Here is a 26,442-nt window from a genome sequence, read left to right as displayed (position 1 = left end):
GCAGACGCAGACTTTGCCTCTCCTATCTCATCCGAGCAGCAGTTTTCATATTCCTGCCACATTACAATATTGATGCAACATATCAAGAGCAGCTACCGCCTCTTTGAAGTTGTCTTGTGCGCGAGGGGGGTGGCGGAAGGGAATGGGGGGGATGCTGGGGAAGGGAGTGAGGAAAATTCCAAATTAAACATTAAGGATGCGAGCACGTTGGCCGTGCATCTGGAATGGGATCCATACAGCAATAGATTATTTTGTATTTAGTGGAGCAGCTCCCAGGAGTGTCAATATCAGAGGATTACAGCAAAACACGAAATTAGCATTCAGTCCCCATCCTCTAGTACACAGCCAGGCGTAGCTCTCCATGCATGTGTGTGTGTGCGTGTGTGGAGCGGGTAATTATTTGTGCCTATTTTTTTTTTTTCCCCGGCATGTGTAGCAAAGGCTCAGATAGCGCCGGGCTGAAATGTAGGTTAGGATCCATTCGATTAGACCTACAGTTTATGCACAGCACGGAACTAAATATAGGCTGCACTGTCATGAACCACCTCAACGGATGATGGCTAATTATTAGCATGATGTCACAAGAGACGGCAAAGTAAACGGGCTCGCAAACCTTACAGTAGGTGGTCCCACTGAGATTCAAATGTCAAATTAACATTAGCGAGAAAAATGAGTGAAGGAGGAGGAGATTGGAGCTGAATGCTTTAGGGGATGCAACCATTTTGGAAACGACCTTACTTAAACCCTGTTTCGACTCGGTCTCCACCAGTCTGACTTTTTCTCACCTCACCCACATCGGCTGCCTGAGCTCGTCCAATAAAAAAAAAGAAAAAAGTCTCGACTTACATATGAAATGCAATCCTGCGGGGGAGGCAGGTTCCTAATAGATTAAGAGCGTGCCATGCATTTCTCTACTCTCAAGGTTCTGGCAGGGATTCAAAGTTAACATTTTTCCAACACAGACATGATATGCGCCTCCAAAAAAAAAAAAAAAAAAAAAAAAAAAAAAGGAGGTTGACTACTGCCAGCTGTTGGTACAAACCAAACATGCTCCTCTACTTGTATTCTTTCATTATGAGACACACGTTATTTTCGGTTAGGTTACACTTTATTGATCTCTGATGAGATCAACAGCAGGAATTTCAAAGAATTGTTAGCAGTTACAGTAGGGAAAAAAAAAAAAAAAAACATTACAAGAAAAAAGTCAGAATATAAAGATTGAAACTCGGAATGTTACGACAATAATGTCTTAATTTTGTGAAAATAACATTGTCGTATAAAAGAATTAATGTGTTATATGATAATTTCTCAAGTAAAAATTTGACGTCATAATATTGGGGGTTAAGCTACATTTTGCATAAATAACTGTAATATGTGAGCTAATGTCTAACTGCAATAAATTATGACGAAAAGTCTGTTTTTGTAAGAAGGTGGCATTTTTTTATGAAACATTTCTGAAAAAAGTCAATCCTGAGAGAGAAAAACCATTTTTCAAGTATTCTAGAAACGACTAAGTCGTACTCTTACATGAACAATGCTGTTATAATACAACTAGTCATCATATTGCAGAAATAGGATTATATACTGAATAATATGCCTAATATATATGGGGGGAAGATTTTTTTTTCCCAGAAAAATAATTCGTATTTATGAAAAAAGTATTTAATATTTTGAGACACAAGTCAGATTATTACGAGAAACAGATTTTTTAAGTCATAAACCCATAATAACGTTGTAGTATTCCATCTATCCATTTTCTTCAACTTTTGCACAGAAATAAGTTTTTTTTTTTCTCTAAATATCACAACTTTATTCTTGTAAATCCAAGACTTATTATTTTTAAAAAATATATATATATATTTTTAGTGGGGCCCTAACAACCCACCATAAGGTCCATAAAAACAATTCACAACAAATGTCATAGCAAAAACAACAATTATACCTTTTTATCAGAACAATACAAAAAGGTTACAATATAAGCACATTATATTCATGATGTGCAACACAAGGTGCACTTGGGTTAAATGTTCCAATCTCACCTTTCCCGGGTCATCTTTAGAGCGAGGCACTTTGAGAAAACACTTGTTCAATGACAGATTGTGCCGTATTGAGTTCTGTGGGGGGGAAAAACAAAGAAAGACAGGTGTAAAAGGTGAGTGGACATACAAAAACAGATTACAAGAAAGAACAAGTCTGAAGGAAGACATTGGCTTGAATTTTTGTGGTTTAGATTTAGAAGCTGTCAGAGAGAAGAAGTGTTATACCTGCTTTCACTCTTCACATATACAGTACATACATAAGGTCAATGGGTGTGGGTCAAATTTGTCCCAATTTGACATTTGATAGAAACCCCAAATGTCATTCTTTCACACTAAAATCTTGACTTTTCGTAAAGTGACCTCAAACATACAAAAGTAAATACAAAGTTTGTGTACATTGAGACTAATCCAAGTAAAATTTGACCCGTGTATACCGAAACAAATGTTCAATTTACCAGTGTTGAATCAAATGGTACATGCCATAAATGTGTGCCTTTTTTATGCAACAGTGACCTTTTTAAAAAAAAAATATCTTTTAATATTTTTTGTCGATGTTTTCTCCCGTCAGCCCCCTGTTTTTTTGGGAAAACTGAATGTTTAGCAGTGTTTTTTTTTTAATTATTATCATTTTTTTTAAGAACCACATGTTCCCTTTACTCAGAAAAAAATATGAAGGATTACTTTCCTATTTATTATTCAATCAGCCTATTAACACACTTTGAAAAGAACTGTGGTACATATTACTACATAATTATAAATAAACAATTATTATGAGTTATTGACCCGGACCATACTATGCATACATGGAAAATTAACAGTACATATGGGTTAAAGTCCCTCCCCGTCAAAAAGTGGAATCTACTATGATAGCATATCAAATTCCACACGTGCCAAGAACAGGAGCCAAGAGGAGTCCCACACTGGGATCGAGGCAGGAGCCTGATATTAATTAATGCTCGAGCGGGCCCTGTGGGGGCAGGAAATAAATTATGCAGATCATCATCCCAAAGTTAACTCATTACACGCTTACAAGCTACTCCACGGCGGATAAGAGTGAGCTCAAGCCAGCTGTCTCGTTGGGATGGAGAGGCGGGCTGAAGTAGCCACTGGGGCCACACAGCATCCCCTCACCCCCCAAAAAAAACAAAAACGACGGCCCCACACACACCTCCGCTCCACTTAGTTGGGAGTACTATTGACAGATGGTCATGCTTTAAAAAAAATAAAAAAGATGCAGGGTTCTCCGCTCAGTTTTACGGAGATGAGTGGAGAGTGGCGGGTGAGCCGGAGACCCCCAAGCGCATGAGATGGGAGCCGCTTGTTCAACACTAAAGGCAATTATACCACAGGAGGGACGATAATGACAGGCTCGTTGTGTGATGCCGCCAATCGTGCCGCTGTGAAATGCCAATGCAAACCGGAGGACGCTTTCCGTGTTCCCCGACAGAACATAAAGAGCCTCACAGCCAGTCAATTATCCTTGTGCTTGGAAGGGAAATGAAAACTGTACCCCAAAGTGTCTGTTTTGAGGAGCACCTACAGAGATGCAGAGCTGCTCACCAAGAGAAATTCACTTCCTCAACAATTCATCTCAATTTTCATTTTTGGGATTGTGCGTAGGACATTTTAAACATGGCTTCAAAATTCACTCCCAACACCGGATACCTGCTCGAGCGGAGAGTGAGCCAGTTCAAGTTCAAAGCTCCAGTGCACTGCATGAATAATAGATTTGGGATGGCGTGTACCAACATGCAATTGATGCTAATGTCACAAATATAAACACAATCACATGCACGCATCGCTAAAGTGTTTTTGTCACTTATTCTGACCATTTCCTACAGCGTGAGTATGCCTATTATTATTTTTTTTTTTGCGGATTTAGATGTCATGTAAGACAAACATAGTACCTCAAACAATGAGTTGATGTGAAAAAAAAAATGCACAAAATCTCACTTAATTGTGGCTTGTTGTCCAGGCTGGATTTTTTTTTATATAAATGAATTGAGCAAGGAATATATTAGGATACTTCCATTTGTTTTGGTTTAATAAAAAACACATGAAAATGGCTTTTTTTGTCATGTCAACTGGTTTAGGAATTGTGTGACCAATGTGGCTCACAATAGTACCTATGAAAAATTGTGGACCCCTTCATCATCCCCATTTTTAGAGCATACGACACCTAGAACGCAACTCATCTTTTGCCCTATTTTTGGCTTGTCTAACCACCACTTCTCCAACCCAACGTCATTATCTTTATGTTTTCTTGTAATGTGTTCATGTGTACAAAAATGAATAAATATCTTCCGATTAAATAGGCCAGGCCCAAATAATTCCACGATTAAAGGTAATCTGAGCACATTTTTTTTTATCTCAGTACATCTCAAACTGGTATCCCTTCTCATTAATCAGTTCCCAAGAAGTAGCTCTCAACATCAAAAGGTTGGTGACCCTTTGTGTATGGTGACAAACAGATATGATGCTCTCATTAAAGCCGACATCTCCTACTGTATAAAGCAGAGGAACATCTGTGTGGCAGATGAGCTGAAAAACAGCGTGCACACTTACATTTGTTTTATCTCTGTATGAAACGCGTTTGTCTTAAAAGTGTGTGAACATGTGCCACGTGACGCCAGGTGGACAAACCCTGCTAAATTTGTGCAGAGAGGTATGTTCTATCCATTACATACCTTCTTGCTAGGTCAAGCAGACGCGGTATGCCTCTGCTACTACTGCAATTGAAGTTTAGGTTTAAACCAACGCCATCGAGCTTCCTTTTTACACTGCTTTTGCAGCGAAGTGGACAGACTGAAAGCATTTTTTAGTAAAACAGAACAAAGGGGCTACTCGAGAATATTGCAGTTACAGCAGAGTGCTGATGGGAGTGACGCTGGAGAAAGGGATGACAGATCACAGCGGCGACTACGAGAGAAGAAAAGCAAAGTGAGGACTGGTTGACAATACACCTGATGAACGCAGATACAGTGGCAGTCCATGTGCTCGCATTTCAAAACTGCTCAACCATAGCAAGATTACATTGGAACCTTGGTTTCGCGGATAATCCATTTCAAAAATGCGTACGGTAACTGAAACAAGATTTCAATTTGGAATTATTGTAAATTCAACTGGTCTGTTCCAGACGAAAAATACATTTCACACAAAGGTGTGCATGCGCATGAGATGTTTTGTATGAACGCTTGATTCCGGGAAATGAGTGGAAGACTCACATAACACGAAATCCAAGTGCATATATGGGCTAAAATTTCAATGGGAAGAATCATTCTAAATGAATCATACAAACACTAGGGCATATTAAAATGCACGTTCAAGGTGGAATAATTTGTTCCAGAGTCAAAACAGTTTCCATGAGAAAACTTTCACTAATCGTACAGGTTTTAATTTAAATTTTAACATTCTTAACTGTCATACACGTACAAAAACAAGTTAGCCACTAATACATTTGAAAATAAAACACTCATTAACCACTCCATTTATGTTAATGGCCAATGTTACATAGCTGATGCACCACTGTTTTTATTTTTTATTTTACATTGAAAGGGAAAGCTTAGCTACCCATCCATCCATTTTCAGAACCGCCTATCCGCAGTACTGAAAATTGACATTTTTTTTCATGACTTCACCTTGAATATAAACAGTTGGTCTCTACAGTGATTGCTCAAACAGAAGGCGGGAAATTAAACGACCAAATTTTGTTATAGCCCTACGTCATAAAAAGTGTCAGGGTTGGAGTCATTCTGCATTTGCACCACACTGCTAAACTAAATAACATAATAACCCGCATCACACTGAGCTTCTCCACCAGCGAGGTTCAACATCCCATTTCAGCAGGTCTCTACGCCAGGTAAGCAGAGCTGCATCAAGTTATGCAGGATGCACATATTTACAACCTGTACACATATTTCCAGCTGCGCGCTTTCCGCTCTCGGGTATCTTTTGCTACACCGTCTAAGTCAGGCATCAGCAGGAGGAGTATTTGACGTCAAACAGGAGGGATGCGTTTAATGTTTGGAACTGCCTGGGGAAATGAAGCTTCTGTGGACGCTACTTTTTTTTATGTGATGACGGAAACGTTGAAAAAAGCAACGTTCTCCAACTACGCTACAAAGAAATGTAGTTAAACTCACCACTTCTGCCCAAAAATGCATTTAATGTATATCTTAACCTAAAATTTAGCTCGAACTCTGCACGTTATACTGTATAAGAATCCATTACTTTTGATGTTAAAAACCAGGACAGGGGGAAGTGAAGTCATAAAGTGTTGAGAAAGGTAGATAAAGTGAGTCAGACAGTGCTCACTGCAGGGGTCCTGCACAAGTGCCGCCCAGCATCTACCTGCAACCCCCACAGAGCACTTCATATCTGACCTCAGTCTGCATGTGTGATGCCGCCTACACACCTAAAAAAAAAAAAAGAAAAAGAAAAAAAAAAAAAGTGCGCACACATCCACAGAAATGGCGGTGATTTAACACGCCAGGACAGCAGTGGAGGCGTAAGCAGCTCCGCCCTCGCATAACCCCCCCATTTGCCACCCCAACCTCCCCTGCCGAGGAGCGCCGGAGCTCAGCAAGAAGAGCCGCCGAGGGGAAAAAAGTAGGTCAGGCTGACCTCTGCGCTCAGCACGTCAAACATCCCGAGTGAGCCAAAGGGACAGGCCGCGTCAGAAGCCGGCTCCTCACAGCTGGGGGACGAACGAGCAACCCCTGGCGTGCGGTCAGGAAGCCCGGGGAGCGGATTGGGCACGATGGGACAGACACATGTAAGCACACATAGCGGTTATGACATCGGGATGTGTGCCAGGGACTTGAGAGAAAGGGTGGAGGGGGGCAAACAAGGGGAATGAAATCCCCCACCCCCCACCGTGCTCTAAGTTACAACTTTATACCCCTGGACATACTGTACATTACATATGCGGGGGCGTTTAAAAACCATCACACATTACACAGTAAATCCCACAACCAACACAAAGTCATGTTAAGGCAAGACAGCGGGAACCTCTAACTTAAAAACCCTGCTAAGTGAATTCTAAGATTTGTTTCTACATACATGACAATGCACATGCTTAGATGTAATTGCTGAAAATATGCAGACTGAGAACTGTGTAATGTATAGCATTGAACTGACGTATAGCATTTAATGTTTTTTTCCATTTCCCATTTTCTTGATTTTTTTTTTTTTTCTGTGCTACTAAAACGAAGGCCAGCGAAGGTTGTCCTGGTTGTTAAGTACAAGATGGCTAATTGAAAAATAAGTTGAGAATAATAATACTAATAATACAGGAAGGACAAAATTGTAGAGTCAGTGATCTGTGTGAGGTTTTAAAGATAACTGCCAATTTTTTTGACAAAACCAGATATGAATGTGGTTGCTCTTTTGGAATACGCGTGTCGTAACGAAGCTACTAAGGTGGCGAACCCGGTCTCTCTTCTGGCTTTTCAGTAAAATATGGCCAATTTAACAGTATGTTGACAGTTATAACACAAGAAAAACGATGATATTGTACATGGGAAAGTGATCTTTGTTAAGTCGAGCAAGAGACACCAGTTTTCGATTATCGGGCTTTTTAAAAAAAAAATATATATATAAATATATATATTAGGGGTGTGAATTGCCTAGTACCTGACGATTCGATTCGTATCACGATTCACAGGTCACGATTCGATTCGATACCGATTAATCCCGATACGAATGGTCACGATTCGATACCGATTAATCCCGATACGAATTTATAAGTCGATTGTTGCGATTTTTTTCCATTCAAATTTAGAAAATACTATCAGTAAATTTGTACATGTACACTGTAAGATTTGTATGAATATATTTATCTAAAACTTGAGGCTTATAACCGTGAGCCACTGTACACAAACAGTTTGCAATCTGTTTCACATTTGAACAGCATTAAAATAAAAATATTAAGGCTTAATGTGCCGTTGATATAACATTCTTCCATGCTCAAGGTGTGAATCCTAAAAAAATAAAAAAAATAAAAATAAAATAAAAAAAAATTAAAAATCGATTCTGCCGATTATTGAATCGATTCGAGAATCGCGCGATGTAGTATCGCGAAATATCGCCGAATCGATTTTTTTTAACACCCCTAATATATATATATATATATATATATATATATATATTATATATGACTGTTGATAACAGCAGAACTGTTTTAATTTCAGGGAACTATTTATTTACATTTTCAGTTACCTTCATAAGAAATGATACCTACCCTGGAAGCTCCTTTAAAAAAAAATGTAAAGAAATTTTGTTTATTGAAATTTAGTGAAAATACTGGCTTCAAATATCTTTTATCGGCGACAGGTAACTAGTAATATCTCTAATAAACAGGTCAACAAATATTGTTACAATGACACTCAACAAATCTGACATTGTCCCAGAAAGTGTGGTTGACCTCCAAGGTTCCACTCTACTGAGTTTACGTCAAGCATTCCAGGGATCCGCTGAGGCTCTAGAATGACCTACAGGTGCTCTTTTAAGTATTTGGATTAAACCCCTGAAAGACGGACTTAAACGCCGCTGGATTTGCTGCCTTTCTGATCAAAGAACTGAGAGGTGGTGGGAAAGAAAACAGGCAGAGGTGTGCGGTGCCAGAGACAGTGGTTAAACATTACAATGACCGCCAGCACGGCAGCTGCTCATAAAAGGCAAATATGCAGAGTAAACTGATTCCTGAGATCCATTTACATCCCAAAATAAAAAGAGTAAGTCATGCCATGTGAGTGAGTTCTGTTAGCTTGGATGACGCTGTCCAATAAACAGTATCCAACATACAGTATTAACAATATCTATCTTTGAAATGACCTAAAACAGAAAGCGCACTGTATGCACAAGGGTTTTAGTGTAGAAATGATCACAACCTGTGTTTCCCTGTCGAACATCTTGAACGAAGGCACTGCGCGTAGGAGTCGTACTCCAAATCCAAAGAAAACATTCTTGCGAGCACCGTCACTTTGGAAGATACAACCACAACCTCTAATTGACCTGTCAGCAAATCTGAATGATGGAGGGATATAAAAGACTGGAACCACTGCGGAGATGGATGCGTCAGACAGGCTCAAAAATACAAGTTAAAAAAATATTTAAAAAAAAATGCTCGGGAATGCTGTTTGGCATCTGCCGAGTCAGTGAAGAAGTGTCACTGCTGAGTATGTGGACAAAATTAAAAAAAAAAAAAAAAATTAAAAAATTAAAAAAAAAAAAAAAAAAAAAAAAAAAAAAAGGCTTTCTTTGAAACGCAAAGAAATACTGCCAACCTCAGAAGTGAGTGGACCACAATGCACTTCTCATTTTATTCATTCAAGCTCAGGCAGAAGAGTCCAGTTAGTCCACACATACATGGGTGTTCAGGAATACTTTTTTTTTTTTTTTTTTTTTTTTTTTTAAACTTCATCCACACCACATTAGCCAGCGCGTATACAAACAAAGGTAGTGCTGCAACTGTTAACCCTCGGAGGCCATTTAGCACAAGTACAGGAAAGACAAAAAGGCAAGAATTAATGGGGATTAACCCTGAAGTATCCATCTTGAATATAATGTTCACCTGAACGCAGCTTGAGATGTACTTGCATTAGAATAGAATTACATTTGAATTGATCATGTAGTGAATATTAACCGCTCATATTGTGACAATACACGAAGACAATAAACCCCCCAAAAAATGTGTCTCCCACAAATGCTGACAACAGAGCTCTGGAAAGACTTCAGTCTGGCTGGAGTTTTCATTAAAGCCTGTTTTCAGTTACCCAAAATTGAGCTTTTGTTCTGCACGTGGCTGAAAGGACAAAACGCACACCACAATATGATACATGAAGGGTTTGTGTGGTCAATGCATTAAACTTAGTCAAACCGAGAGAAGTGCAAAATTATTTTTAAGACACCATAGTCGATAAAATGAAAGATAGTCTTGGTGGTAATGGGGTAGCTTGCGTGCGTGTGTGTGTGTGTGTGAAATCAATGCAAACACACAAAGAAAGCGCAAGCGAACACATAATACAGAACGGAACTGTAAATTTAGGTTGTTCATATGGACCCCGTGGCGTGCCCACCAACACAGAATGCACACCCCTGCCTTTGGGGATCTGCACCGAGGCCACGGAATGTAGCACATTCGCTGGCTATTTGTAGGGGATGTGGGAAGAAGGCATGTGGGATGCAAGTCCACAGCAAGCAAGATTTTTTTTTTTGCTTAAAAAAGGGAAAGAAAGAGACTGGGAGGTTAATTCTCCAGGTATGATCAAAAGAATTGAGCGCCATGATCTGAATCTCACTGAATGGATGCTGGATGCACATTTTACATGCAATAAATAAGAAAAACAATCATTAATGTTGTTACTTGAGTGTGTAAAAATGACGTCAATCTGAAAGAGTGGATTATCTAAAAAAAAAAAAAAATACAATAAAAATAACTAAAAAATAACTATTAAATTGTGTTGCATCCAAAAGGAACTTGCATAATTATCGTGGTTCAAAGATTTCAATTGGTCTTAATATTTTTTACGTTTAAACATTTTCTTGTTTTATACCAAAAATTAAATGATCGTCCTAATCGTGATTTAATTTATTACCAAAATAATTGTGATTAATATTTTCTTCATAATCTAGCAGACCTAGCTGGCGTATCATCATCATCGTCGTCATCTCTCGACCATCTACTCTAGATAAAACCACAGTTTTAAAAGAAGCCAAAGGTTCATATTAACACTTCACACAGACTTTTCAACTCTCTGCCCTTGCCACCAGCATTTGCATGAGCTTTTAATAAAACCTGTGAATATAAAAGCACACAATCCGGTTCCTGTCTGTGCTATGAAGACTAATGATAAAGCTTAGAGCACACACACAAAAAAAAGAAAAATCACCAACTTTTTCCCTGGGTCATCTAATGCAGTACACTGAGGTATTATAGTAATTAAAACCCAACAGCCACTTCTGCAAAAGCAGATGACACCGTGGGGAAATTCCTCCAAAGCCAAACCCCCCATGTCCCCCAACAATGAGCATTTGGTTAAATTAAACCCATTTCTCACTTACAGGCACCAATAATGAGGACAATGCATGCAGGACAGAAATTGGCTTCATAGGAGATGACCTATGTTGATTTTAAAGAAGCAAGTTAGCAGCAAAAAGTTGTTGGGAGGATTTTGAGCAACAGGCTGCACGAGAAGTAAACGAATCGAAAAGCTTTAAGTGTCAGTGGAGGTCACTGGCTGTGTATGCGTCTCCCGAGGACAGACGGGCTGCCGGTGTATAATGCGACAAGTACACACTTATTCAGCAACATCCTAATACGGTCAGATAAGCGTGAACCCCAGACTCAAGCAACACAGGTTTATATAAATAAATAATATCCCAGTTTAATCCAAGGATTTTGCAACCTATAGAGCTCAGACAATAGGCAAAGGCAACACAAAACCTGAGCAGTTCTCTAGAGGCACATAAGAAGTTTATGAATGTAGCACCAAGGATGTTCCCGCTTGAGCAGAAGCACCGAGGGTAGAGACCAAACGCTCCTATATATCAATGTTCTGAACTCAATACAACCCTCATCCGGCAATTTTTTTTTTATCCTACACCTGCTTTGTTGCTTTCAAGACACACTTGGAATAGAACTGCACACATTTGAGGAGGTTGTTGGGGTTCAGAAGAGAAGCAGACTCCTGCATTATTTGTGAGATGCACTTGAGGCATCTAGCGTGAAAGCTACATTTAAGCAGCCCTTCCTTTAATATAATAAAAAAAACTGTGTGTTGGTGATGGTGGGGGCGGCAGGGGGGAATTCCCTTAATGCAACACTGAATGGCAGGTCAGTCATGAGGCATGGCTTGATCACAGCGCTTGAGAGAGCCGCCTGTCTTCACCGCTCCTTTCTCCCTGGCCGCTATTTGTGTCTGTCGCAATCTGTCTCGCTCACAGTCAAAAGCGCTTTGTTCGAGGCCCGGTGATGCCGCGCTAGCCCACAATGCAACGGCGAGCACGGGCGAAGAAGCATGCTTCCATTAAGTGGATTATTTCAGTGCATCCCTGACCTTCCGGAGGGCAGTCGCTGGCAAGGAACCAAGAAGGAATCGCAGAGAAATTATGACGGTCACGCACCTCCTTCAGAATTGGCAGTGATTCACAAGGCCGACTTGTCAATACAACACGCCTGAGATGGGAACTAAGACCTGGAATTATACCGTCCCTGGGGGGAAATTGGTTTTGATGAACTCTCACAGTAGTGAATCTGCTCGCAGTAATGCAGAAATCCGGAAAGTTCCAGCTTCAACCTTGTATTTTATGACGATCTCTCCGTATGCTCACTAAACAACAAGGGAAAACATGTTTTATAACCACAAATATGGCCAGAACCGTCCTTCAAAACACTTCCCATTTAGACCACAAAAAACGTAATCGTTTTCTCGTCTAAATAGTGTTTTGAACAAGTTTTTTTTTTCATTTACCTAAAGAAAATATAATTCCAAATGCCATGTTGGTGCGACACTGTTACGTGTGCTGTATTCCTTTGTCTGCTTTACTACCAAGTCACACTTTTTTTTTTAATTCAACCACTAATTAATTAATGAAAAGGTATTAGTATTAAGAATCTTTACATCAGCATCACAATGCTGAGAAACAAGTAATTGAGGAAGCAATGATTCCATGTCACTCAAATTATGTTTTATATGTTTAAAAAAAAAAAAAAAAAAATCAGTGTAAACATTTTTAAATATTAACTATACAAGATTCAGCCAATAATTGTTATAATATATAGCTTATTACTGTATTATTTTTGGGTCAATAGTTGAACTTAGCTATGCAAGGCTTGCTATGTCATGCCAGTTTGTGTCCACTAACCGTAAAAATCTGATGATGTCATGCCAAGCTAGGCTCAGGATTGCCCTTCAATATGTGAGGCAAAGTCCCATTTCTTAGGTGAGTGGTACCCTTTAATCTATTCGTTTAGAATGGTAAATGGAGATTTGGCCTTAGCTACTACAATAGCTCTTCATGGCATCAGCACGACACGAGGATATTTAATATTTGGTATTTTTGTCTTTGCTACAACAAGAAGACACATTTAGTTTGCAAACTGTTGGCTTTTGTGTTTTTTCCATTCTATTCCTGTTTTTGCGTTAAAATGAAGAGTCTCTGCCAACCGTACACCAGATACTAGCGTGTCTAGCTTTAGGTGAAGTAATGCAGCTCGCACTCTAAACGGAAGGGTGCCAACAAGTGGCAGGATACCTTAGAATCTGTCATTTTAGAACGCTTTGTAGCTTTGGACAATAGAAGGCCATAAAACATGTACCATACCAAACCTAAATTGCACTGATTGGTCTAGAACGACGACATCTCTGGCAGCAGTGAACCTTTGATGACTTGGCATTTTCTCTTTCTCAAACAAGCAGAGGTGTGTGCAGAGAGACCACAAAGGCATTTCAAACAGTCCTGTGGGAAACCGGGTCTAATTTGATTACATCAGGAATGAGCATTTTAGAGGGGGAGAAAAAAAACAAAAACCTGTTCACCATGACCAAGTCAAATAATTAGTTGCTAAACTAAAGATAGATCTCCTGATTACCGACAAGTTCACATAATACTTATAAGAGACTTTTCATCTCTCTGATTATAAACTTTAAAGGTGAACGCACATTTAAGAGAGTGCTGGCTGAACGCCCGCCAGCATCCACTGACAGGCCTTATTTGGCAACGCGTACAAACACCATTTCATAATGAAGGCTCATTAACAACAGACTTTTTTTATTTTTATCTGTAGTCACCAATGCGATCCACGCTGTGACTAGGCACATTTGGCGTGTTATACAACACAGTATCCCTTCCTTGCTTTGTTCGTTTTCCTGTGCAGTTTGTCTTTACGCCCCCCCCCCCCAAAAAAAAAAAAAAAAGACGGCCAGACTGTCAAAGAGGAAAACAGACTGTGTGGCTGACCAGTGAGACAAACCAGGAAAACTGTACAAACCGACGTTATACGCAAAGTGGGCTTTGTGTGGTTCTCTGTAATTTTCTACTGCGCTACACACTGCAGCAGAAGCAGCAGAAGCAAGCAGCACTTGGCCAGGAAGGATTGGAGGCAAAGTGACGTCCCCCAGTTTATCCTCCCTGAAAGCCTTCGCATGCTCTCAGTTCCACATGAGAGATCTGATGAAAGCCGTTTGTCAGTACGCCACTTAATTATCAGCCCGAAGAAGAGGAAGAAGAAGAAGATGCTGGCCTCTGACAATGGCTCACAGCAGCCTGCTGACGACGGCGTGCACTAACAATGAAGAAGCGAGCGCGACGACTAATGGTGACGGGGCGGTGCCAACTGTCCATTTAGGAGTTTGGACGAATGGCGAAGCGGCACGGAAAGTCATTGTGTGCCACTTCGCTGTGCATTCTTTTCTTGTGGGTGCTTCAGCAGCATGGAGGGATATGAATGCTGCAAAATGCCGTGCCGGGAATATAAAAATATGCTAAACCGGCACCTCTACATAAAGATCGACCCTGCTTTGTTACACAGTATGCATGTCAGGATACATTTTGATGAGATTTTGGAAAGGTTGTACATACACAAAACAGATAATTGCCTTAAAATATTCATTTGCATACCCCTTGATAGTAATAATACTAACAATAATTAATACCATTTACTTATATTGGTACTTACTGAGATGTCAAAACCTTTTCGCCAAATCAAGTTCCATTTTCGGTTTCACGATCACGTTGTTGATTCTTTAAAAATTGTCCTTCCAAGTTTGCAGTTGTTACATCAAACTCACACCTTAAGCTCAAAGCTCACACAATACCGCCTGACTCCACCGCTCTCACTCTATGTTCAGATCATTGCAGTAGCACTAAAAGTCCCCATCTTCTAAATTTCCCTGCCAAATTCATATGCTAAAGAAAATGACCAAGAAACGAGGCCTCAAAATCGTAAGATTAAGCCATTGTTGGCGCTCTCAAACACTGTGGACATGTCTGAATGCACTGAAATCATGCCCTGCTTAACTGTTAATCAAGTACCAAAACAATGATCAGAAAAATGGACGCTCATTAATTTTGCAAGATTCTTACTTCTTCACCAACACATCACTACATGTTCGAGCCACCAGAGCTGAATCCACTTCTGAGACAGAAGACAATGACTTCGCTGAGAATTGACCTCATTCCTCTCAGGCTGCAGCAGAATGGTATTTTTTTTCCCCTCCCGTTTACTGTAAAAGTTAGCAATATATATATATTAGTCTATCATAGCCACTTAAAGCTGGCTATAGCTAAACAAAACATTTTTCCCTTTATCAGATCATTTTGTCAATAAACTAAACAGGTCAATATATAGTGGGGGAAGAAAGGTTAGGGACTCACGCCAGTCGCATAACTAGATCACTGGGAACTTGTTTTAAATCAAGAACATAGAAATCGAGAAAAACAGTTTAATGCTATATATCCACAAATCTAAACTATAAAGTTCTCAGTTTCTCACATTCAGCCATTATCTTCAAAGTTGCATAATGTACAGTATTTGGAAATAAATCTAATAATTCATCTTACAGGAATTGTGTTTCAAATTGCCACTGACTGTGAAAACAAATCCAGAAGTTTCCACCTGACGATAACATAATTTTTAAGACTAGTCTCCAAAACGGCAGTTGCATTAAAACAAGCTGAACAAATGTCTATTTTCTTCTTTTTCTTTTTAATTTTCTTTTTTTGGGGGGGGTTTTATCGGTTTGTATAAAATGCTTCTTAAGCTCGACATACATGGCACAATTTTCGTAGTGTTATTTTCAAATTCCCTCTCACACTGCTCAAGTGAATTGACTGCGTAGAGTCCCGCCTTGACTGCTGAAACTGTATATGTCCGGGTCATCGATGTTCCACTCAATCTTGTAGGTGTCAGTCGTGTGCATTTCAAACTACTGCCGACTGAAGAAGACGACATTTACACCATCTGCAGACTGAGCAGGCAAAACCAATACTAATAAAGAAAAGCATTATTTATCAAATGTGCTCAATCAAGTAAATGACAACAATCAATAACAAACTGACAACTTATCAATCCAATCATCCTTTTATTTTTGTCAAGTTCTTGTCGCTATTAGGGTCACGGGTGTGTTGGAGCCGATCTCAGCTGACCACTTGGCCTTTGACTAGTGCATGAACGTGTAGGATTGTTTGGGGGAAGAAAAAAAAAAGAAAAAAAAACGGCAACAAATCATGTAACAACTTGCAAACTAATCTCATTAGATTCTTGAGTTCTCACGAGAAGACAATATTGTGACATTCTGCGCCCGAGGAAACCATCACCGCAGACAGCAAATCCACAAAAGAAGGGCAAGCAGCAACATCTTGTTGGCCACATGACTGAAACATGACTGAAGCACAACCTTTTTTTTTTTTTTTAAACTTCTACAAACTATTAGGGGTGTTAAAAAAAATCGATTCGGCGATATATCGCGATACTACATCGCGCGATTCTCGAATCGATTCAATAATCGGCAGAATCGATTATTTTTTTTCGATTTTTTTTTTTTTTTTTTTTTTTTTTTTTTTTTTTTTTTTTTTAGGATTCACACATTGAGCATGGAAGAATGTTATATGAACGGCACATTAAGCCTTAATATTTTTATTTTAATGCTGTTCAAATGTGAAACAGATTGCAAACTGTTTGTGTACAGTGGCTCACGGTTATAAGCCTCAAATTTTAGATAAATATATTCATACAAATCTTACAGTGTACATGTACAAATTTACTGATAGTATTTTCTAAATTTGAATGGAAAAAAATCGCAACAATCGACTTATAAATTCGTATCGGGATTAATCGGTATCGAATCGTGACCATTCGTATCGGGACTAATCGGTATCGAATCGAATCGTGACATGTGAATCGTGATACGAATCGAATCGTCAGGTACTAGGCAATTCACACCCCTACAAACTATCAACCATACTTGTGCTCGATTTGATCCTCTACTGAGAGGGAAATCCGAGGCCCACTCGACAGTCCATTAGCTGACTTCATAGGGAGCTACTAGACTTTCTGACCCATTAATAATACACGGCGGTGGTCAAAAGAGGCCAGAAACCTCCGCACGCCCGCCAACCCTCCGCGCGGCCACATTAACGCACTAATTTGGACACAATTAAGCGGTGGGGGGAGGCTGCGGCTTTGCGGCTGGCCACAGGACATGTTGAAGGACTTTGGATTGTCAGCACTGTGAGCAAAAACACATTTTGTGTATTTACTGAGGAACCAAAACAAATGGTGTTGGGATAACCAAATTACCTTTTTTTTTTTGGTCTACACTGTCGACATTGCACACTTTTGGAATGTGGAAGAAAGCTAGCATGTGTTCGAACCAGGAAACTTTTGACTGCGAGGCAGACATGCCTACCACTCGTTCACTGTACTGCCTAACTATGAAACACGCTCTATAACAAATTTTGACTTGTTCCTGTATTGAAAATGAATGATAATCATGACAACAATCACAATACTTATGCAAATGAATAATGTAAACAGTACACCCTGTGAAAAAATGTTGAACCTGAATACTAATGTAACGCCAGCCAGACAGCGAGCTGGAAAAGTCTAGGTTGGACCATGTCAACACTTTTACATAAGTTGCATGCAGTGTTTCAACAGTGTTGAGGACGTGACATTGACAGATGAGCAATTACGGTTCCGATCTTCACGTGTCATGTCCGTGGCCGGCGTGACCCGCGATTAGCCCAGCCCGACGCTGGCTGAACGTGAGCGACAAGAAGCGCGCCTGTCAATACCGGCGCCGGGGAAGGCGGCGCGGCCCTTTTTGGCATGTCATCCATCACCGGTTCCGCTCGGTTGCCGCAGCTGTGCTGCTGTACCACAACGTGCACACGGACGCTGACCCCACTGAGGACACACTAGCGGGATGATAAAATATCAAGGACAAGAAGCCCCGACTGCTTCATTTACAAACATATTTTGAAATATTGACATAAGTGTCAATAAGTTGCATTAAACAGCAGGCAGAAGCAGTCAAGTAAAGCCATTCATTAAAATAAAAATGGTGAACGGCGCGAGTGGGAGGGTGACACGGAAGGTGAGGTAGGGGGGTTAAATAATTGCCGGAGCGTAGGAATCTCAGATTTCCAGCGTAATTACTTGCCATGCGGATTTTATGAAAATGCCAATCATCGGGCGCCATTCTGCTCCTTTTATCAGATGCGAATGACCCGGTGTCTGGATGTCGGGCATTGCAGCTGAGCTCATATTCAGCTCACTGCTTACCTCAGGCAGGATGCACACCATTGACCGTGCTAGCAGTCTCAGGTAGGTACAATTTTTATTTGATATTTGATTTTAAGAAAAATCCTTCTGCCTCTGCTAATTAGCCCTGCGACTGTTTCCTTTCACTGCATGTGTGCTACAGTGCTGCCAGATAAGCAGGTTCTTCGGGGAGAACACACTACCTTAATTACAAATTGTATTAATTACCTTCAAGATGAGATAGGATGGAATGCTCATTTTAAAAACACATTGGAAGTTGATCACACCATATGTCAAAACTTTTCAAGGTGAACCAAACATTGTCAAAAATCCCTTTGTGCCATATTGTGTTGAAGCAGTCGTTATGATTTAACATTACTACATGATCCATGGGAAAGGGAAAAAAATAAAAAATAGTCAGAGGTCTTTGTATGAACATCGTTAGTCAATCTGGTGACCGGCAGTTGTGTACTTGGGCTAAGAAATGCAATCTTGGTTGACAAGTCAACAGTTGTAAACAATGCAATACACTCACCAGATACGCCAACTTCCTCACTCCCTATTCACCAAGCCTGCTACTTTTTGGCTTGATCAGAGCCGCTATTGGAAGCTGCCTGTGTTGTAATACGTCAGAGTCTCGCAGGCTGCAATGATATTGTCCAACATTATTTTGATTTCACCACGCTGTTTCTTTGTTTGTTTTTTTTCCTTAAACATTATTGGCTCTGTGTCTGTGCTTGTGCCGCTGCTGTGTATGACAAAGCAAGTATATTCTCGACGCCGATTGGCGCAACTCCATTAAAAGTTCACGTCGGCAAACCACATGAAATGGGTGAAGGAGAATTGTTTTTGTTGCAAACGCTTCATTTGCGCCACCTGGCACGCAAATGTACTTGACTGCGCAAAATGCATTGACTACATATGGAAACGCACCATCAGAAATGTTTCATTGACTGATCGTAGCTTAACAGACCCGCCACCTCGTACTAACCTGTTACATTGTTACCCCGGAAAAAAAAAAAAAAAAAAAAAGTCTTATTCATAGTCCTTGAACAAAAATATCGCAGTTCCACATCATCACAGTATTGCAATAGTAGTTACAGATCTAAAATTTATTATTTGACATGTTTGGGTCAAGAAAAAACATTTATATTTTTATAATATAAAAGTATTAGAAACGTTTAATTTCCAAACAACATAAAAAGTACTTATTTCTCAGAAAATGAGTAGCTAGCTACGTTTCTGATTTTCATTGTGTAAAGTGGAATCAATTTGGGTATGTGTACAACAGTTCAAATGTTATTAGTAGGGGCTTTATGATTGAAAAAAAAAAAAAAGTTGTACCCTGGAAAAATTAATTCACTTTACATTATTTCCTATGAGAACAATCGCTTTAAAATCACGTCAAGTTGGAAGTCGACTAGCTCCTCGTAATGGATTGCGTTCAACCTCGGCGGTTCCAATTCTAAGTGCTAAATCACTACAGATTAAAAGACACCGGTTAGCATTAAATCACAATTTGTTGACTTGAAATGCGACACCACTGGCAGCAGAAGCGGGTATAAGCCGGCGTGGATGAGTTTAACAGGCAGATTCACTGTTAAAGGCAGATTCCGAAGGCTGGGCTCTATTTTTAGCATGCAGCATTCATCAGCGCACCCTTCTCCCTTCTCTTAGTCGGGGCAAAAAAAAAAAAAGGAAAACATCTGAGCGCACATACAAGAGGCAATAGTAAAAAGGCACCATCTGTGACCTCAATGTGAGTGAAAATGTAGCGTGGTGTTCGGGCATCAATGGGGATTGTCTCTGACCTTGCTTTATGTGCAGACTCCGGTCATGCCGATTGCATTTTAGGTCAACCGCAGTCAAATAGTGAAACCAGATGTTTGAGTAACTTTACAGAAAATATTTGCTATAAACAATAGACGTCAACACAGTGCGTCTAACAACAAAGCCAATTATGTCAATACTGATGGTCCAGCATTTCCATTATATTTTTATTGTGCGACATTTTACCAAAAATAACAATCCCATTCGTCGATTGAATTCAACGCAATCAAAAGAAAAAATATGCAAATCATTTGGTTCAAGAGTGCTCTTATTTGTCTCAGCTCAATCACTTCTGAAATATTCAGCTACTTTTCCACGAGAATGTGCTGTGATTTGACATGACATATTAACCAGCACTGGGCTATTACAACTAATCACTGCAGTACTCAGTCACTTACAATAGTTGAGTAAAACTCTTTTGTTTTTATGCTTGACTGTTTTTTTTTTACTGCCACCTGGTAGCCAAATCGCACACAAGGGGGGGAAAAAAAGGAGCTACAATGAATTGATCATAATTCACAAACAGTTGAAATCTACGTTCTATTTATGTTATCACTAAAGTACAATATAGAGTGCTATTTTACTTAAAAAATGTGGCAGCATGTGGTTTGCTTCATGTACTCCATCAATATAAACACAGCCATAATTGGAATCTGTTACTTGAAATGTACATGGAAATAGACAGTCAGAAAATAGCATACATAAAGGCATTAAATCGGATTTGGACATTTGGACCTGCAGTGTAAATCCAGCCAAAAAAAAACCTCGACATGAAGCATAAATGTCAATGTCATACATCTCATTTGTGACAGCCAGCTAAACACTTACAAATAGTATGCAGGTCAGACTGCATCCAACAGGAGGGAAACCAGCTCTAACTGGCGTACTACTATTCAGGGAGCGATCCAACAACCATACTTTCCTGTAATTGCCAAATAAAAAAAAGCATGCCTCAACAATACAAACTGATTAAGTGTTTTTTGAAATGCCCGAAGCTGTAACTAAGAATGCATGTAGAAATCAACATCTGTTTCTTTCAGAGCAAAGGGGAGTGTCTTGGACTATGAGCTAGTAGGTAATGAGTTCAACACAATCACGATCACCGAGGAGGAAGTTCACAGAATCAAAGGGTGACCCTCGTCAATGGCATTTAGCGCACATCGCTGGACCCTCTGATTAAAAAAAAAAAAAAAAAAAAAAGAAGGAGGTTGAGAATGGTAACAGAAAGCATAACTGAGGGGGAGTAAGGACTGTCACAAAAACATCCAAAATTTCAAGCCAACAACTCTACGCAGGCCTGCAGGCCACAGGAGGAAGCGGTAGCAGCCTCGGGCCTTTTATGTTCTGCGCTGCAGTTAGCACTTCAGCAGAGTGTGGGGACAGCGGCTCCTTGCCAAAAAAAAAAAAAAAAAAAATGCGCGCCAAGGCCTGCCAGCCTGCCTGCCTGCTCTCCCCGCCCACTCCGAGGACCCAAGCGTGAGCGGTGGGGCGCCGGTAGGCGGGCGCAAGGTGAGGCTGGTGGGCGGGCGGCCAGGCTGGAGCTTCCTGACATGGGAACCCGCTGCACGGCAGGATCAAGCCGGCTGCCGAGTGAGTCACCGCCCCTCCCACAAGCCGACAAAGTCAGTTCCTGTCCACCGCCACCTAGCCTCTTTTGCTGCACCACAGAATTCGGGGCAAGACTAAAATGAATACTTTTTGAAAATGTTGGTGTTTGAGTGAGAGAATAGTGGTTCGCACGTCTGCCCCACAGGTCTGAGGTTGAGGTTCAAATCTCAGCATTCCTGTGTGGAGTTTGCATTTCTCCCTGTGCTTGTGTGGGTTTTCTCCAGTTACTCCAGTTTACTCCCACATTACAAAATCCTGCATGTTAAGTACCTTTATTTGAATCCTTGAAACTGTCCACAGGTAAATGTGAGCATGAACAATTGTTTGTCTTGCTATGTCCTTGTGAAAGGCCAGCGATCAGTCCAGGGTGTATCCACCTCTTGGCCAAAATCTGCTCCTCTGCTTCGATAGGCTCCAGCAGACCCATGATTCAAGAAGGATTTTAAGTGCGATAGAAAATAGATGGCTAGATTTTGTCAATGCATTTATTAATTTTCATTTTTTAGAAACTATCTGCCAGCTGTGTAACGTAAACAAGCATCCAAAATGACTAGATTAATTAGCTTTCAAAAAAAAAACAAAAAACGTTTTCTAAACCACAGGTGTCAAACTCAAGGCCCGGAGGCTACATTTGCCCCACCACATACTTATGTGGCTTACAAAAGCAAATTATGTGCATCAACTTCGGTGTCTTTTTGCTAATATACCAAAAATTACAAATTGTATTGCAATCACTTTTTTGTTACCAATATTTGAACTAACAAAAAACAGGCTGCCACATAAACAATGCTGCTCGCGATTTATTGATCACCAATCAGAAAAGCAATTTCTTGCAAAAGTACTGTTCGATTTAGCTTTAAAACATGATATCCATCACAGAAGTATGTCAGATTTTAAACTTGACAATTTTACACTTTAGAGATTCCAGGCCCTAAGAACACGAGTTGGTATTGAAGTTCACAGTCAGGTACGTACTTTTGAACTCTTCCTTCCCTATTGCATTTAAATAAGCAACAGGAACAGAGATTTTCCACAGCGGAGCTAGTTGCAAGTCAGAAGTCGGAACATTATCTCCTTAGTAATGTCCTGAAGGGCTGGTTGCTCACCAAAACTCTCCATTAAATGTAGCCAACTGCCCAAGGCGGCCATTATGAAGCCTCAGATCTAATGGCAAGTTGAACCTTTGATCTGTTTAGAGTTGTGTGTATTTGCATTTTATAATGAGATGAGAGCAAATGTCCGGGCCTCCTGCAGAAGGTGGTTGTGTGTCCCGTCTTTGCACATCGGACCATTTATAGACCAAAGCCATATTTCCCTGTTAACAAAATCAGGTACGAGCGTCGGACTTAAGTAAAAGCTGATTGAGATTTGGTATTTGTTGGTTAATCATGACTAATCTACATTTGTAGCTCATTTTCATTCCAGCACAGGTACCCAAGAGAAATCATAAAAATCACACCGATAGCAACAGCCTCCAGGTTGTCAAACTGCTTGAAATGTGCTCCAGATTTTCACCTAGAAGAAAAGAAAGGGGGTTGTGGGATTTACGTGAGTTTTACCCAAGTGAGCCTGCAAGCATTTGAGAGAGGCTTTGAGATGACAGTGGAGGTCAGTATTTGACAGCTGATGTGTAGCTGGCTACACTTCTTCCTGAGCAGATTTAAGGTCAGTCTTACATTTTCAGACTGCACAACCTGGGCTGGTAATTAAAGAGTGAGTGCACACAGTTAGTGGCTGAGATAGACTAGCCAGCGTGTGTTTCTTAGTAACAACGAAGACTTCAAAAATCAATCCGGCCGGTCCGGTTGAGCTACCAATTTAAGGAGCTGTGAGTTGTGGGGTTGCCAATATATTTGGCCGAGCGGTTTATAAAATTCAGGAGCAGCAAATCTATGCAGCTGGCACAGCAAATATATGCTCAACAAAGACAGCAATGCAATGCCGCAAACACTCATACACTTTCCAAAGAACACCAACATATTATAATGATATGCCATACAAGAGCTGTCAAACAGTACTTATTCACATCTTGCAGTCAGCAAAATCTTATTTTTTACAGGTCGATACTAATGGCCAAACTCCATGTTGCAATTATTAAACAATCTTAAGTGTAATAGCTTGATAGCTAATTTTATAACTCTGTAGGACACATCAACTGACTCTAAGAAGTGTTGTATAACTCCTCTGGCATGGGAGCCTTGTGACATTATATTGCCTCAAGATTTAAAGTCTGTTTTTTAGACAAGTCAAAAATAGTTTAGATACATTTGATTAAACCTCTTGTATTTAAAAAAAAAAAAAAAAAGATAGCTGTAATGCTCGGGTGCAGAATGAAACCTGTCAACCCCGAATGTTTTATTTCCACACAGTTGTCTTATGCAAATTATCTATGTGGTTCCGGGTCTCTGTCCTGGCTGCTCAGTACAATAACGTAACTAAACAATAAGTTGACAGGAAGAATAAAAGAGGATAAAAAGAAATCTGAGCTCAAAACATCATCGTCACAAAACATTAAAGTCAATCATCATCACAGAAACACATTTTGCACCACTTTAGATGGTCCACTCCAATGTGCTGTACTCATACACATAGACAATTTGTATTTGTCCAAATGTAAGCCACATAAAGTGATTATAGTGTAGGTGATGTTTTAGCCAAAACATCTCAAGTCCATTTAAAATTCCTGAGACGTCGCAGGCTGACTTTCAGATGTTTTTTTTTATTATTATTTTTAAAGGGGTAGGACTGACAAACACATCGATACAGAATATATCCATTTCAGAGAGTTTTCATGGATAAATCTCTAGGAATCCTTAAATCTGAAATGTCCTCAAGCTACTTGGCCACCCTCCAAAAAGCAATGCCTGCCATACAGAAGAGGAATACAGACCTGAATCATAAGACTGCTTAGAACTGCAAAGTGCGAGACGACGTGCCAAAGACTGCACTGGAAAAAAAAAAAATCCCAAAAAGGTATTAACTTTCTCAGATCGTGCATCCCCAACAAGGTGACCTTCACAATTTTAGATTTTCCAGAATTATCTTCAACATGGCTCCTGACTCATTATTTCTTAAAAGTGGAGTCTTTAACGAGCTGGTGTTGTGATTAGTGTGTTAACATGTGAGGGAGCGTTCCCAAATTCCAGCAGCTGACGTCTCCAGGAGAACGGAGGAGTGATGACTACATCCGACCTACATTCACCACTCCCAGGCACCAGGAACGCGTGCTTCCAATCATTACGCATACAGACGAGCTGAGCTCAGTGTGTTAGTATCATAGGGAGGGCAGAGAGGACATTAGTACACTGGATACAACAAATTAGAGGAGTAAAAGTAAACACTTTTGAAGTACATTGAAACATTTATTGTAATACAAGATGCCTTCTGTTCACAAGTAGTAGGTATAGGACAGGTGCATCACAGTAAAAAGTTGAATTTAGTAGAAATGTTCAGTTGTTTCAGTAGGTTAATTTAAAAAGGTGAAAAACTTATATAGATTCATTAAACATAAAAATGCCGAACAGTATGACTTACATATTTAATTTCTTAAAATTGTGAATTAGGTTTTTACTATAATTTTCAAAATTATAAAAATAAAATAAAATCATGAAATATGTCACAAGTGAAACATTTAAGTATATGATAAATATATTGCGAGCACCTGTTATGGAAGGTTATGCCGTTGTTGGCTAAGGGAAGAAGCTAGCATCGCAGTCTGCATCTTCACTCAAATTATTATGGGTGCCAACGACGGAGAAATGAAGCAATTTCAAGAGAGCCTATAAAATGTACTCTGTGCCTAATTACTATATATAAAAATGTGACCTCCTGATGACAGGGAAGAAGCATCTCAAGCCTTTCCTAATATTTTGAAAGGAAATAAGCGTGTGTGTGCTGGGATGTGGAAGAGAAAAAAGGAGGGGGGAAAAAAAAAAAAAACATTAGTCAAAGAAGTACTAAGAATACCCTACTAGTGCTCACTCCAGTACCGCGGGCATGGAAACAGCTCGATTGGATTCCATTCAAAATGTCTTATGATGCAATGAGAAGAATTTATACATCTTTTGAACTGTTTATTTTGGTGCAGATTCTCCATAAAGAAAAAAAAAACAGTGGTAGGATGGGGACTGCGTTAACTTGTGACTCAGGCTCCTTGCGCACGTGTCAGATTGATTGATGTTGTTTTTTTTGCACTGGTGAGTGGTATTTCTACAGTTGCAGTCCACATTTGAAGCCAGATGCTGTTGATCTTTGCAAGCCTTTACTCAACTCTAAAGTACTACAAATGTGTCAACTACATGCTCAGTTTATACAAGAGTGAGTCTACTGGTATTATATCTAAAACAAACCAGTGCAATAGCATCATTAGGTATTTATGCTGCTTGTTTTACATTTTATGTCCGCTTTTTGTCTACGCTATGCACAAATGAAATCAATTGTTCACTTAATTTGCTGCCTGATCTGAGGGTTACCAAATGATATAAAATTTAAAAACAACTGAAAATTATTAGTCAAGTTACGTATTTGGGACTTAATGGGAAGCAGCAGTACTGACGGGATTATCCTTGCAAAATAATTTACGATAATTCATCCCACAAAAGTGTTTACAGAAGCACGAATTGTAAGTGTGGAGAAAAATAACCGAGTTTTGCACAAGCTCGTAGCTTTGATTTACGGAACGATGGTTTGCATTATCCC

At 39.8% G+C, this 26,442-nt stretch overlaps 1 protein-coding gene across 1 annotated transcript in view; it reads right to left on the bottom strand.

Annotated features, from left to right (window-relative positions):
• The window catches only part of foxj3 (forkhead box J3), a 97,749-nt gene that overhangs the window by 31,798 nt on the left and 39,509 nt on the right, over window positions 1-26,442 (bottom strand). The window contains exon 3 of the mRNA XM_077530804.1: window positions 2,040-2,114. Within this exon, the coding sequence (XP_077386930.1) occupies window positions 2,040-2,114 (75 nt within the window). The remainder of the gene's footprint in view (window positions 1-2,039; window positions 2,115-26,442) is intronic.

Source organism: Festucalex cinctus, chromosome 8 (genome assembly GCF_051991245.1).
Source record: "Festucalex cinctus isolate MCC-2025b chromosome 8, RoL_Fcin_1.0, whole genome shotgun sequence".
In the NCBI taxonomy this organism is placed as follows: domain Eukaryota; kingdom Metazoa; phylum Chordata; class Actinopteri; order Syngnathiformes; family Syngnathidae; genus Festucalex; species Festucalex cinctus.
The sequence above is the reverse complement of the archived record's forward strand: the minus strand, read 5'-3'. Positions and strand labels throughout refer to the sequence as shown.